At 34.1% G+C, this 16,752-nt stretch overlaps 1 protein-coding gene across 2 annotated transcripts in view; it reads left to right on the top strand.

Annotated features, from left to right (window-relative positions):
- The first annotated feature begins 587 nt into the window (after positions 1 to 587).
- The window catches only part of LOC143231734 (ran-binding protein 9-like), an 86,071-nt gene continuing 69,906 nt past the window's right edge, over positions 588 to 16,752 (top strand). The window contains exon 1 of one of the 2 annotated variants that reach the window (XM_076466355.1): positions 588 to 870. In XM_076466355.1, the coding sequence (XP_076322470.1) occupies positions 660 to 870 (211 nt within the window). In that variant the 5' untranslated portion in view covers positions 588 to 659. The remainder of the gene's footprint in view (positions 871 to 16,752) is intronic. The other variant, XM_076466357.1, reaches the window with a different exon arrangement.

Genomic DNA, 16,752 nt, shown 5'->3' on the forward strand with positions numbered 1-16,752 from the left:
TGTAATTTGGGTAAAAAAAAAGACGAAGTGCGACAAGGACAGGTAAAATTAGTGACAGATATAGTCAAAATATATCTAGACTGTTTGTTTGTAAGTTTAACCGTAAAGAGCGTATAGTAATTTTAAAGTGAAATTATCGTGCATTGTATTTCAATAACAGAGTATAAAAGAAAAATTTATTTTGTTAGTTATTTTATAAAGTAATTCAGCAAACCTGTGCGGACTTTTAAGGTGAAGGCCTGTCAATTCCGACAGTGTGACTTTGTAGGAGTTTGACACCTGAGATTAATTGCTACAACAGATGTTACTGTTTACGTGTAAAGTCAAGTAAGATGTAAATATCAATAGTGCTGCCCAAAACTGTTATGTTAGAATATTTGTTTATTTAGAACAAAGCCGTATTTTGCTATTTGATGTATCTATCACGGAAAACTGAATCTTGGAATTTAACTTTCTAACTCCTTAATCTTACCATTGCCTTACCAGAAGACAATGAGAATGATTTAGGTAAGTTATATTTTGTGACTGGAGATGGCAGCACAAAAGCTAAAGTTGTGTAATTAATTCTTATAGTAACAGTTCAAGCCTATAGAGGGTAGCACGAGAGAAGCAAATAACGTTTTTCTTCCTCAGAATTTAGTGATGTTCATTGATGTATAATGAAGTTTGATGGCGGAATGTCTGCAATGAGTAGAGGATTTGTTGAAATGGAAACACACTCGCCTTTTTCTTCTAATCAAGTAGATCGTATTAAACAATTATATCCAGTGGTTAATGAAGATGAAACACCTCTACCCAGACATTGGAGCCCTAAGGATAAATATACCTTTATAGGACTTTCTCAGAACAACCTACGAGTTCACTACAAAGGCAAGTCAAAACAAAAACACCTGTGTCTTTGTGTAGGCCTAGCCCTAGGCTATTTTATAAGAAAAGAATAATTGACAGATTTAATTTTCCGAAATTAGGCTTATTAGACATGCTGTGATGTTTCTAGATATTTCATTATTTTGAATAGTGAACAATTTTAGTTTTTTCGAATTTCTTTTCCTTTGTGTTTTATTTGTATAGCAGTATTAGAAGTTGGACGAAATTTGACACAATACTTGTACTCGAAGTCATACCTCAGTACCTGAACAATTCGGGTCAGGATAAATAAGACCACATAGCAGTTCAAAAATAAAGAAACGAATTTATGATGACGTAATCCTATGGAACATTATAATTACTGTTTCATATCTTGCAAATATGTTACATTTATTATTTTACATAAAAAATGTTGTAAGACACAAGTTCCTTTCAAATTATAGTAACATGTTTTTTGTTCATGTCTTAGCTACAGGTCTGGATCATTTACCTTAGAGACTAAAAAATATACCAAGTTTACTGAAAATTGTGTTAAATTGTACTTAAATAAAATGGAGATTATCTTGAGTTGACATCTTTGCTTGCATAGAAACAATGGCCTCAGTAGACACATTTTTTAAACAAATGTATTTGTAATATTTTTGGTATAAAGTGTTTTTTTTTTCTTGCAACTATTTCAATTTTAAATCTTCAGATATATTTATAATTATTTTTGAACTGTTTCAAAATATTATTACATGATGAATTATAAAGTTTTACTTGTAAAGTGTATTAACTTTTAAATTATGTTTCTGGAAATATCTCAGCATGTTTTCCAAGTTAATGGATTTTTAAGTTGTAGTACTAGTAGATATGTTAAAATACAAATAACTAATTTAGTTGTAAGTTGTTTGTATTGTTACATGGGCTGTAATAAACACAGTTTAGAATAATAATAGTCCTTTAAAATACCCTAATAGGAATCATACATATTGTTGAAGTAAAAATCATGGCTAAAGTTTAGTGGTTCACTGATGATGAAACATGGAGATTCCTTATTTGATTAATTTATTTGCAGCAGTGAGGAATATTTTTAAGTCTTGGAAAACTGATGGGTGGTTTAACAATTACCTGTCAATTGTCACTTGATGATAGAGAACATTCTGATGGCAGGAAGGTTATGATGCTGACTCCTTTGTTTGAATAGAATGCATTATATGAAGACCAATACATTTATATATCTACTTTATTTTTGTATTAGCTACATCTAATAAACACAGATGATTGGTAAAGCATTTAGAAATTTGCCATCGATACATGTTAAGTTGTATTTTTGAAGAAAAAAATCTGATTGATTTTTTCTTGATAAAGTATAAACTTTTTAAAAAAACAAACCAATTGATTGTGAACATTTGACATTCAGGAAGCTTCTTATGAGATGCATTGTGGATTTTTGGGAAATTATAAGAAACTTGAGTGTGTAAAATGCCAGTAAATAAATAGTTTTGACTATTGGTGTTTCTTAGGATTGTGTTAGGAATCTTTGATCTTTATTATTTATGGTAATTATTTAGTTAGCTTCTTCTTCTACCAAGTTGGTCAGTGATACCAAGTTTCAACAAAGAGCTGGAAGTGAATGGTTCCCTTGTACAAAATGATGTGAATAGTTTTGGTTAATGAGTCAAAATATAGAAAATGATTTTCATTTTGAGAACTGTAAAGTAATACATTTGAGGTATGGAATCTTGAAAAGGACTGCATCTAGTATGGGACGAAAGTCATTAAGTAATGAACTTAAGAACAACTAGTTATTTTTCAGGAAGTCATTGATCTCCCCCTGTTAAACTCTCACACAAAAACACCTAGTCTTCCACAACTTTTACAAGAACTCATTCCACCAGTCACTTTATTAGGGGGAAAAATGTCTGAACACAAAACTATCCTATCTTTTCCAAATCTTAAACACCTGTATTTTTGTCTTATTTTCTCCAGAGCTAACTTTTTTCAACAAGCCTTCCATCTCTGGGATTATTCTGGTTTCCCTTCTTTGAATGTTTTTCCAATAAATTAATATCCTTTTGGAGATAATAACACCCTAATTGTGAACAATATTCCAAGTGATGCCTACCTAATGATTTCTATTGAAAGATAATTGTGGCTTTTGTTTTGTTATTAGTTTATCTATAAATATACTATAAAAGTCTATTAAGTTTTTATTAGCAGCAGAACACTTTTTTTGATGGCTTTAATGACTTGTCTTTCACTGTTGTTTTCTCAGTCATGTTATTCACTGATTTTCTTACCTGTAATGAATATGATACAAGTTGTATTAATCCAAATGTCTCAGTTACTCTAAACCTTTCATGGTTGAAAGTCATCTGACAGCTATTTTATAGTTGAAAGTTATCTATCAACCATTTTATAATTGAAAGTTATCTATCAACTATTTTATAATTGAAAGTCATCTGACAGCTATTTTATAATTAAGTCATCTAACAACTGTTTTATAGTTGAAAGTCATCTGACAACTATTTTATAGTTGAAAGTAATCTGACAACTATTTTATAGTTGAAAATCGTCTATCAACTGTTTTATAGTTAGTCATCTGACAACTGTTTTATAGTTGAAAGTCATCTGATAACTGTTTTATAGTTGAAAGTCATCTGACAACTGTTTCATAGTTGAAAGTCATCTGACAACTATTTTTTCATATGACTAATATCATACAAGTTATTTGTATTACCACAAAATATTCATTACATCTCAAAATACTCAACATTTTATTGTCGTATGAATAAGGAGAGACTATCTGGAGCAGACAATTTAGCCTGTCATTTCCAGAAATAAGACAAACTAGCCTGTCATTTCCTTAGAAATTCTTGGGACTACTATTAGCAACTGTCCATTCTTCAAGTACCTGCTCTTTGTGTAGTGACCTATGGGAGTACTATTGGCAACTGTCCATTCTTCAAGTACCTACTTTTTGTGTAGTGACATATATGACTACTATTATCAACTGTCCATTCTTCAAGTACCTGCTCTTTGTGTAGTGACCTATGGGAGTACTATTACCAACTGCCCATTCTTGAAGTACCTACTCTTTATGTAGTGACCTATGGGAGTAACTCTCTATTCTTCAAGTAACTACTCTTTGTGTAGTGACCTATGGGAGTACTGTTAGCAACTGTCCATTCTTCAAGTACCTACTCTTTGTGTAGTGACCTATGAGAGTAATATTAGCATCTGCCCATTTTTCAAGTACCTACTTTTTGTATAGTGACCTATGGGAGTACCATTAGCAACTGTCAATTCTTCAAGTACCTGCTTTTTGTGTAGTGACCTATAGGAGTACTATCAGCAACTGTCCATTCTTCAAGTACCTACTTATTGTGTAGTGGCCTATGGGAATACTATTAGCAACTGTCCATTCTTCAAGTACATACCTTTTGTATAGTGGCCTGTGGGAGTATTGTTAGCAATTGTTCTTTCTTCAAGTACCTGCTCTTTGTGTAGTGACCTATGGGAGTAACTCACTATTCTTCAAGTACCTAATCTTTGTGTAGTGACCTGTCAGAGTGCAATTAGTTACTTTCCATTCTTCAAGTACCTGCTTTTTGTGTAGTGACCTATGGGAGTACTATTAGCAACTCTTTATTCTTCAAGTACCTACTTTTTGTGTAGTGACCTATGGGAGTACTATTTGCAATTGTCCATTCTTCAAGTACCTAGTCTTTGTATAGTGACCTATGGGAGTACCATTAGCAACTGGCCATTCTTCAAGTACCTGCTCTTTGTGTAGTGACCTATGGGAGTACTATTAGTAACTGTCCATTCTTCAAGTACCTACTCTTTGTGTAGTGACCTATTGGAGTACTATTAGCAACTGTCCATTCTTCAAGTACCTGCTCTTCATGTAGTGACCTATAGGAGTACTATTAGCAATTGTCCATTCTTCAAGTACCTACCTTTTGTGTAGTGGCCTATGGGAGTATTGTTAGCAATTGTCCTTTCTTCAAGTACCTGCTCTTTGTGTAGTGACCTATGGGAGTACTATTGGCAACTGTCCATTCTTCAAGTACCTACTCTTTGTGTAGTGACCTATGGGAGTACTATTAGTAACTGTCCATTCTTCAAGTACCTGCTCTTTGTGTAGTGACCTATGGGAGTACTATTAGTAACTGTCCATTCTTCAAGTACCTACTCTTTGTGTAGTGACCTATTGGAGTACTATTAGCAACTGTCCATTTTTCAAGTACCTACTCTTTGTGTAGTGGCCTATGGGAGTACTATTAGTAACTGTTCATTCTTCAAATACCTGCTCTTTGTGTAGTGACCTGTGGGAGTACTATTAGTAACTGTCCATTCTTCAAGTACCTGCTCTTTGTGTAGTGACCTATGGGAGTACTATTGGATACTGTCCATTCTTCAAGTACATACTCTTCATGTAGTTACCTATGGGAGTACTATTAGCAATTGCCCATTCTTGAAGTACCTACTCTTTGTGTAGTGACTTATGGGAGTATTATTAGCAACTGTTCATTCTTCAAGTTCCTGCTCTTTGTGTAGTGACCTATGGGAGTAACTCTCTATTCTTCAAGTAACTACTCTTTGTGTAGTGACCTATGGGAGTACTGTTAGCAACTGTCCATTCTTCAAGTACCTGCTCTTTGTGTAGTGACCTATAGGAGTACTATTAGCAACTGTCCATTCTTCAAGTGCCTGCTCTTTGTGTAGTGACCTATGGGAGTACTATTGGAAACTGTCCATTCTTCAAGTACCTGCTCTTTATGTTGTGACCTATGGGAGTACTATTAGCAAATGTCCATTCTTCAAATACCTACTCTTTGTGTAGTGACCTATGGGAGTAATGTTAGCATCTGCCCATTTTTCAAGTACTTTCTCATTGTCTGTTGATCTACCAAAAATGAAATGTAAAATTTCAAAGTGATTGTCAGTAAAAGTTTCATATCTCCTGTTCAATGATTAGATTGGACAAACATATGTTGCTGTGTTGATAGGAAAACTTAGTTCAAAAGATTATTTGTAACATTGATATGACAGGTGTAGCCTCTCTTAGAAAAGTTTTTAAAGTATGGAAAATTTTCATTTCTTATTTACAAAACATGAAGATATCCATAAATACTTTTTGTTTGTGGAGTTTGGAAGATGTAGAGTCTTTGTGGTATGTTTTATGTAAAGACCTGTTTAAAATAATTAAGGATCTTGATAATTTCCTTCCAACTCACTTCCTTCATGTGATCATGAGGCTCCTCTATGTTCTGGAATTTTGACCCTAACATAATGTGAAGAATTGTGTACAATGTGTGGATGACCATATGTGATAACTATTGTCAGAGAAGGTTGACCTACTGTATGATATGTATACCTAACTACTGCTGTATACATTTGTATATTTTTAATTTACAAACATTTTAAATTTTATTTTCAATCAAAATTTCTTGTATTAATTGCTAATTGCATAAAGTACCAAATTATACATGGTGTTACTGTGAAGATGGGTGTTAATGAAAGTGGTGTAATTTTGGATATGTAGCATAATGCACTCATTGAACACTTTGGTTTTATTACTGCAGCTACGGTTCACCTGAAGTTACAATATTTAGATCAATTAAAGATTGTTAGGCTTCAACGTTTGTTTACAGATAGTAAACTATTGTACTAGGTTATACAATACTTTAATTTTTAAATATTAGATTCAAGTAAAGAATTATTACAAAGTTGTGTAAGTAACAAGGAGGATTTATTTAACAGTTAAAACTGTTATTTATTAGCTGCTGAAAATTTTAATACATTAGGAAGTTAAATTTGCGATTACTTGAGTACAACTCGAGGCATGTTGTACATTATAATTCCATTACTAATAAGTAGCATTGCCAGTACAGTTAATTGTTTGTTTGAATAAAGATTGAAAGATTTAATGAGATAAATGTAGAACACTTATAAAAGTCCTAAGGATGTGGCATAAAGTGTTCCAGTAAAGTCTAAGCCAGATAATAAACACAAGATAGTTGTGAAGTTGTTTTAGAATAGTGTGTGTGTGAATTATTTTAAATCTGAGGCATAAAACAATTCACAACTGGGTAAAAGTGTTCAAGCTTCATAGCTATGTTAAAAAGGTGAATAATAATCTCTGATTATTACTGAACTATATGTTGAATTACTTTCACCAGTTAATTTTAAAGAACCTGCTAACAGAAGAAAAAATTACAACACATGTTGTCAGGAGTGGGATGTCATTTTTGTGAAAATAAGATAGAACTTTGAAAATATTTGAAAACTGACTGAAAATAGCAACCACAAAGGCATGGAGTGAGAGAGAAAGATTACATAACAGTTTTTGAACACTGTTGGGTTTCCTTATAGATTTTTGGCTGCTGATCACGAAAATCACATCCAAACTTGCCTATCATGTATCGTTTCATCAAAGTCATCAGGACATTGCTACAATAGAAAAACAATATCAGGACAACTGGAATCTGTTGATGCTTGCTGACTACTGTTGGACACTGCAACGTGATGCACCAGACATTGAATACACACGAAAATCAGGAGCAAAACACTTTTAATTATGTTGAACTTAATAGCGTATTAGAAACATAAATGTAATTAAATATATTAGTGCCGGTAAACAGTTAACTGTATATCTCAGAGTTCCTACATGATGAAGCAAAACCAAAACTATATTTTGTGCATACCCATCAGGTACCTGTCACAATCAGCAAAAACTTTCAGGAAGCAAAACTTTTTAAAACAATTGTTGTGCAGTGTTGCTAGACATGATCAAATAAGGAAAGAAGAATGTAATATGAATTCAAGGTCAAATCTAATACGATTTAAAGAAAAATTAAAAACTAAATCTTAACAAAAACAATCAGTAGAGCTATTTGTAATGAAGCATCAGCTTTCACTGATGGCAGTTTAGAACTCAAGGGACTAGTTACACAACTAGTGACACAGAATGTGGGGAGGGAGGTGAACAGATCACAAGACATTAGAGTTTCAAGCATAACTTGGAACGTATTACCAAGAACTGTACACAAAATCTTGTAGGGTATAAGATCTTCACGCAAAGGATAGAAGAAAGGGAAAACATTACAGATGAAGAAAACTGACTAGCACAGCTGAGGCTTTAATGTATAAGCAGTTATTAAGACATCAAAGAGGCACTGCTCTAGAAATGAGACAGATTAATCTACTCTAATCTTACCTAAAAGAATTCTGAGTGACATTACTTCAAGATAGGCATGAAGGATGAAATAGAATATTTAATGGCTTGTTAAAGATTTAAAAGAGAAAATCATGGATAAATTACTTACATTTAAGAAGTTTTAAAGTGACAGGTGTGATGCAGGATTTACAAAACTATAGCAAGGCTCAGAATTTGGTTAAGAAATCCAGAAGAGTTCATCAGAAACACCTGGCTAATAATGTTAAACTGTAACTGTAACACCCTTTAAGGGGTGCTTAGCTTCCATGGCTAATAATGTTAAACTGTAACTGTAACACCCTTTAAGGGATGCTTAGCTTCCATGGCTAATAATGTTAAACTCTAACTGTAACACCCTTTAAGGGATGCTTAGCTTCCATGGCTAATAATGTTAAACTAACTGTAACACCCTTTAAGGGATGCTTAGCTTCCATGGCTAATAATGTTAAACTGTAACTATAACACCTTTTAAGGGATGCTTAGCTTCCATGGCTAATAATGTTAAACTATGACTGTAACACCCTTTAAGGGATGCTTAGCTTCCATGGCTAATAATGTTAAACTGTAACTGTAACACCCTTTAAGGGATGCTTAGCTTCCATGGCTAATAATGTTAAACTGTAACTGTAACACCCTTTAAGGGATGCTTAGCTTCCATGACGTAGCTTTTAAATGTTGTGTTCTGCTTTGCTTTTACAATACAGAATGGTAATAATGTTCCTGAGTCATAACCATGAGCACTTGATAGGAATTATTGGGATTTTCCTGAGGCATGAAAATATTAATGACTTGGTCATAAGTAGGAAAGATGAAATATAAAAATTAAAGCACTAAGGTTATGCAATTTTCTCCGTGGGGTTTTAAAGAGGTCAGTGTATGGATATGTTAGCCTTTCTGTCACTTTATATGTCGGTAGGCAGTGGACAGGCATCTGAGGATTGAAGGATTGTTATGTCACAGTGCCTTGCAAAGTATTCATCCCCTACCAATAATATCAGAATTTCATGAAATAGAAATAATGTAAACAATGTATTCAACAATTAGTGATGTTGAGAAAACCCACTTGTAGAGAAATATATATGTAAAAACAGTTTGTTTGGGTTGAGAAAATATTTTTTTTTTAACGTAGAGGAGTGAACAAAGTTTTGACCTTCTTCGGTCATCGTCAGGTTCACAAAGAAAGAGAGAGGAAACTGACTAGAAGCTCACCACATGTTTGAAAGGGGTTGTGTAACTGAGTGTCGGAATGTACAGGGCGTGCTTAGATGTTTTAATATATAATTTTATATTATTTATTTTGTTATTATTATTTATTATATTGTTATTATTTTTTAATATAGATATAAAGGTGTTCCTTTGCATTGGTTTATTTTGGGTTTAAGTTGTTGTATAAGTAAGGCTTCTTTAATTTTGCATTTGTTTATGTTTGTTTCTTGATTTAGTAATTGAGTGTTTATTTGACTTGCAGTGTTCAAAAAAGTGTGAAGGTGACTTTTTATGTTCTTTGAATCTGGTTTCCATTTTTCTACTTGTTTCTCCAATATAGAAATCGTGGCAGTTATCACATTGTATTTTATAAATAATGTTGGTGTGGTGCATGTCAGTGTAGTTTTTACATAGTATAGACCTCAGTTTTGTGGCTAGTTTTTGAATAAATTTGTATTAACTGGAATGTCATATTTTATTACTAGTTTTTGCCAAATGTTGGTTATTTTTCTGCTGATGTCAGGAATATATGGTATGCAGCAGTATATGGTTTCGTGATTTTTTGATTTGTGAGATATATTTACTTTTGTTGGTTGATTTTGCTTTCCATCCAGGTGTGTGTGTATAATGGTTTCTATGGTTTGTGGAGGAAACTTATTTATGTTGATGAAGTATTGTGTTATTTTGTATAATTCATTGTTAATTTTGTCTGGTGAGCATAGTTTTATGGCTGTGTTTATTTGGTTTCTTTTTATGTGGGGTTTTTGTTTTGTTTCATGTGCTGAGTCCCAAGGAATGTATAGTCCAGTGTGGTTTATTTTTCGATGGATTTCTGTTTTAAATTGTGTGTCGGTTCTTGTAATTTTGAGGTTAAGAAATGATATTTGATTACTTTCTTCCTGTTCATATGTGAAGTTGATGTTGGGATGTATAGTGTTAATGTGATTGAAAAAATTAAGTGTGTGTTCTGTAGATGTGAATCCTGCAATTGTGTCATCTACATATCTGTACCAGTATAGTGGTGGATGTAATGCTGTGTTAATTGCTTGTGTTTCAACTTGTGTCATAAAAATATTGGCTAGAACTGGTGATACTAGGTTTCCCATGCTTAGGCCATTTGTTTGTATATAGTTGTGGTTGTTGAACATGAAGTTTGTCTTCATCGTGATTAATTCTATGAGGGTTGCTAATTGGTTGCTGGGAATGTCTGTAGATGGGTTAGGGTCTTGGATATAGAGTTCTAAGGCTATCTTACAGGCTTCAGTGGTTGGGACTTCTGTAAAGAGGGATATAACATCGAAACTGGCCATTAAGGCTTTATGATTAAGTTGATTTAGATTAGACTTGAAATTAAAAGAGTCTTTGATGAATGAGCTGGCTGATGTTACATATTTGGAGAAGGTTCATGCTATGTATGTACCAAGATTGTAATTAAATGATTCATATGTGGACATTATTGGTCATAATGGACAATCTGGTTTATGAGGTTTAGGGATGCTGTATATTTGTGGTGTGCATGAGTCGGTTTTATGTAGGTAGGAATAAAGTGTTTGTGAAATTGTGTTGGCTTTTTTCATTTTTAGTAGCAATTTGTTCAGTTGCATTTCGTGTGTCTTTGTTAGATTTGTGTGTATTGGTTTGTTAGTGTCTGATTGGATGTATTAATTCGTGTTCATTATGACTATAGCATTTCCTTTATCTGCTTATAGAATTTTAATGTATAATAGTTTAATTTATAGAATTCACCCAATGAAGATAAACTTCATGTTCAACAACCACAACTATATACAAACAAATGGCCTAAGCATAGGCAACCCAGTATCACCAGGTCCAGCCAATATTTTTATGACAAGTTGAAACACAAGCAACTAACACAGCATTACATCCACCACTATACTGGTACAGATATGTAGACAACATGATTGCAGGATTCACATCTACAGAACACACACTTAATTTTTTCAATCACATTAACGCTGTACATCCCTACATCAACTTAACATGTGAACAAGAAGGAAGCATCAATTCTTAACCTCAAAATTACAAGAACCGATACACAATTTAAAACAGAAATTTACTGAAAAATTACCCACACTGGACTATACATTCCTTGGGACTCAGCACATGAAACAAAATAAAAACTCAACATACTAAGAAACCAAATAAACACAGCCATAAAACTATGTTCACCAGATAAAATTAACAATGAATTATACAAAATAAAACAATACTTCATCAACATCAATAAGTTTCCTCCACAAACCGTAGAAAACATTATACGCACACACCTAGACAGAAAGCAAAATCAACCAACAAAAGTAAATATATCTCATGAATCAAAAAATCTTGAAACCGTTTGGGCTTGTTTCAACACATTATGTTTTCTGTTGGGCAGTCAGGGCTTTTGCTCTTAATCTTCATGCTCTAATGGGGCTGTTTCCATTATGATGTACAACTGGCTTCTTCTGGCCCCCTCCAAGCTAGGGTCTATCAGTCATTCTCCTCAGCTCCATCAAGTGGCTGACTGGGTGGACTACTTAATCAAATTGGACAAGTCCTATCTCCATCCAATCTAATACCTTGTTCATTTGGGTGTCTTTTTCAATACTTGCCTCAGTCAGGCCCAACTTTCTTCTCTCTCACTTTATTCCATGGAATTGTTAGTTTGTGTTACCTTGTCTGCTCTCTCACTTTCTGCATGGATGGTTATGTTGCTTTCGAGGATGTGGTCTTTCATAACACCACTGGCCCCCCTAAGTTGTGTACATGTGCATTTCATACAGTGGACCCTGCACAATCAATGTAACCTTGCTCAAGATCCAGTGGCTGCTTGTATATCACTCCTTCCTACCCTAGTGGATAATCTGTATTGGTTATTGGATAAGACTCATATATGGATTGCCATTCTACTTCTGTCTTCTTATCCAGATTTACATTTTTGTATGGGTGCATCCCTTTAGGGCTGGGGTGCATTGGTCAATAACCAGGAAGCTTCAGGACATTGGGTTGTCAACAAGCAGTTCTTACATAGCATTGTCCTCAATTTTCTAACTACTATCAGGCTTTGGATCACTTCCTACCTCTAGCCATTGTCTGGTGATGATTCTGTTTGACAGTGGTGATGTATATCAGTGATGAAGTTGGCATTGGTTAAGATCCCTATGTTTTTGCTCTTTGGATCTCCTCTAATTGGCCCACAGGCATCACATTCATGTAATCATGTGTACATTTCTAGGTCCCTTCAGTCTCATGGATTTCTGTCTTTCCTGTCACAACAAGGTTCATCTGACATAGTGGTCTCGATCCTCTTGTTATTCAGTAGCTTTGCAGTTGGTTAGGTTTTCCTTACATCAATGCATTTGCAATTACCCTGAATCATGAATTACCCCTGTTTTGGTCTCTGGTGCCTTATCCTCAGGCTTTGGCTATCGATGCCTTTAGCCAAGAATGACCTCACAGATTCCTTTATGTTTACCCTCCAGTGTGATTGCTTCATCAGGAGTTTCCCTATTTCGCACCACTCCATGCTAGGTTCTTTTGATAGCTTCCTGTTGGCTAGCTTCATCCTGGTTTTCTTGTTTGCAATAACTCCACTTATTCCCTCCTGTACCCCTTCCATTATATCTCACCCTTCTTTGTCAACCCTAATCACTTGAGTCCTTGGCAAGCAGACCCATTTTCTCCTAGGGTATAGCTTTCCAGTTTTCTCATTTCATACATTCTTCTACCATGGAGGTACATCTCTTCAATTTGGAGCCCTTATCGTAAGCCCATGCAAATGGCAGGATTTCGATTTGATAGTGAACCAATCAACATAAGTCCTCATGCATGTTCAAGGTTGTCTGTCATCCTCCATCAGTTGTGCTCCCCCTGTGTTTTCATCAGAGCAGAAGTAAGGGGAATTGTTCTGGCCCTTTTGCTATCCCTTGTGTACTTTTGTCTGAGGATGTCTTTGCTTATTGGATAGTTCCAGTCAGTCTTATTGGATAGTTCCAGTCAGTTTTGCTGTTGGGGGAATAGATTTTGTTCACATACATATCCTTTCAATACCATATGTTGGGTTCCCAGTATTCCTCAAATAATATATGTCATACTGTGGGGTTGGAGTTGGGATTTAATTTATAGATGATGTTAACCCTATCACAGTGAGTCACAGTTCACTGGCTGTGTTACAGCATTTGTTGACTTGCATTCAAAATTTTACTGAACTACTATTTTATCAATTTATGCCAGTAAGTTTGGTATCAAATTGTAAATTATAATTCAAACTTTAATATTATATATTAGTTAATTTACAAGTAAATATTAAAGTAGCTCACCATGTAGAGTGCAGCACTGGTTTAAATTAGATGTTTGTAATGTCAAAATACTTCATCTCTACTTCCATAGGAATTAGGAACTCAAATTCCCAATATTTTCAAACTAGAATATAAAATAAGTATCTTGTATTTTTTCTATTTGTTGAGATATGATTTATGTACTGGATCAAACACAGTGGCCTCACTCACATCTTTCCATTTTTGGAAATCATTGCTTTTATACACTTACTTCAGTGTGTGACATGCAAATAACCAAACAAAAGTCTAGAAAGTTCAACTAAAGACTTTTTCAGTCATATTAAAGTGCCAGGAAATCATTGTGATGAACCAAGGTTTCAAGGAGGTTTGTTGTGTTTTTAGTCTGAACAAAATTAGATTTCTTTTAAAGAAAACATAGCTTAGTGACTAAACTTGATAAACTATTGTGTAATTATTATAGCTATGAATTTTGTGTAATTTCAAATGTATATGTAAAAACTTTAAGATTTGTTTCACATCCTTCACATGCAAAATTTGAAAAGGCTTAGCAACTTACAGCAAACAAGTACAAAGGTTGTTGTAACTAGAAGATACAATTGTTTGCTCTACTTATTTATTTACTGTTTTATATATTAAGAAAAATAAGTTTACAATCTTATTTGTAAATAGTAATAATCTGTATACATATAATGTATAATTGAAATGTTTCTTTATATTACAAAATACTTGTTCTCTGAAACAACCAAGACAGGTCACTTTGTAAAGACTGAAAGTCAGTTTTATGTTGTTAGATATGGTATGATGAGTGTGTGTGCACTGTGTCACTGGAAATTCTGCAACATTATCAGGTGCAACTGGAAGGTCAGTATAATAAAAATAATAAATATATTTAAATGTATAATATTGTAAGCTATTTAAACTAAACATTTATAATTTTGTGTTTATAATATGTAGTCATTCTATTATGAAAAAAGCAAAATATATATTTCCTAACATCTTATGGTGGTTATGAGGTTGTTCAAATTTGTAGATCCCATATTGATAGGGTTGAGAGAAATAAAGTATAAAGTCTTACTGAAAATAAACATTTGAAATGTACTTAATAGGTTTTAAAGATTACACAAATAATATTTGAAATTTTGGGGACAAAGAATAATTTTTTAATAATGACTTGAAATTACTTTGCATTCAGATTAGTAATAGAACATACTCTATTTTTCATAAACAAATCTTCAGTAAAAACACATCATTAACACATTGGCTCCTAAGCCTATTTCGCTAATGCTTTCAAGGGTTCCTCTAGTCATTTTACAATTACTTTTTTAAGGAGAGTGTATGTAGCTGTTGTGCTCCAGCCAATAAGTGGTTCTTTAAAAAGAAAATAGAGCACGACTCATCGATGAACTGTGGGCTCTGGCCTGGCTAAGTGGTCCTTTAAAAAGAAAATAGAGCATGACTCATCAATGGACTGGGGCTCTGGCCTGGCTAAGTGGTCCTTTAAAAAGAAAATAGAGAATGACTCATCGATGAACTGGGGGCTCTGGCCTGGCTAAGTGGTCCTTTAAAAAGAAAATAGAGCATGACTCATCGATGTACTATGGGCTCTGGCCTGGCCGACTTCTCTTGTTCTGCCTTTGTCTCGCTCTCCTTTCTCACCTGTCATTTTCATACTGTCCCCCCACTCATCACCTCAACCAAGTCAAATCAAAATACAGGAAAACTCCCACGTAAAGGTAATTAACCTTCCACGAGCAGGGATTTAGAGGAACTACAATGTTTCTGAACACCCCTGTTGGGGGAGAGAATTCCTCAGACTTCTCTAAACTAAATTCTGGTTTCATTTCGTTACTCATCAATGGACTGTGTGGGTCTTGCTGGAAGACTGTCATGACTCACCAGTGGAGCCGATGTGTTAAAAAATCTTATTTTTTTATATACAAGTCTTGTAATCTTTACTAAAAGTACCAAGTTTTGTGAAGTTAGAGATACATCATCAAAGCTATAGTAAAAGTATACAACTTGGGTATATTATATCAAGTTCATTACAAAAGGTTAATTTGTGAATGAATAAATTTTCATTGGTGATAAGGTGTGGAAAATTTAGTTTTTAAGAGTTGTTAGTTTTTCTTTGTAACAAATATTTCAAGATAAATAAAACATCATTATAGATAATGGTGTTACTGTTACTTACAATATATAATCCTTAAAAACTGCTCTTGAATTTCAAGATATTTAAATATTAGTTATTTTACTATTTGATTTGTGACTTCTGTATCTCGTGCTTATAAATGCTAACTTTAAGTAGCTGAGTTTGTCCAAGTTAGCTATGTTCTTGAATGTTGTTATTAAGGATGAGTGATGTGAACTGATTTGTTACTGAATTATCTATCTATCCATTTCTTATTTTGTAATATTTATCTATAGATGGAGGTTTCAGAATGTGGATATTAAAGGTGTTTTTCAAAAACAAAACATTTCTACTATAAAGATAAGTGTAACATAATTTTAAGGGGAACTACCATACCCACAACTGGCAGGAAGTGATAGTAGGTTTTGGGATATGGTGGAGTACATCTAGTCTGTTTGATTTTCATTTTCAGATGTATTGTTTTTCATGTGCATATTTCTAGTCATTGAGGTGGTGGACAGGCTTTTTCCCTCAAAATGTTAGAGGGAATTGTCTCAACTATTGCAGAATAGGGAAAAGCTGGAAGCTCTCCTACTGAAGCCCCTAGATGTTTATTCCCAGATGTTAGAAGAAGAGGTGCCAGCTTGCACAGAAGCCTGCTCATAACACTAGCTCAGACTCAATGCTTGGCCATCTGGTTGGATTGAGGATGGCCCTTCTTTTTGACCAATATTGGTTCTGTCCAATGTTTACTGAGTATTCTGAGTGCAGAGTTGTACAGTTCTGGGTCCATGGTTGAACACGGTTGTTCCACATCCTTCCTGTAATTCTGGAAGCAAGTGGAATTTATCTTGGGGAGTGAGGATGACTGTTCATAATTTAAAACAGATGAGTTTTGTTTCCTCTGGTTGAGTGAGGCATCCAAGATCCCATCATTCCTGAGCCTGAGATGTTGCTTTTTGGAGCTCTTCAGGTTGAAGAGGAGATTTGTCCACTTTGGGGTTGCTTAATTTCTCGTCATGATTCTGGTGGCCAGTCACACACAT

Source organism: Tachypleus tridentatus, chromosome 11, assembly GCF_004210375.1.
Source record: "Tachypleus tridentatus isolate NWPU-2018 chromosome 11, ASM421037v1, whole genome shotgun sequence".
Taxonomy (NCBI): domain Eukaryota; kingdom Metazoa; phylum Arthropoda; class Merostomata; order Xiphosura; family Limulidae; genus Tachypleus; species Tachypleus tridentatus.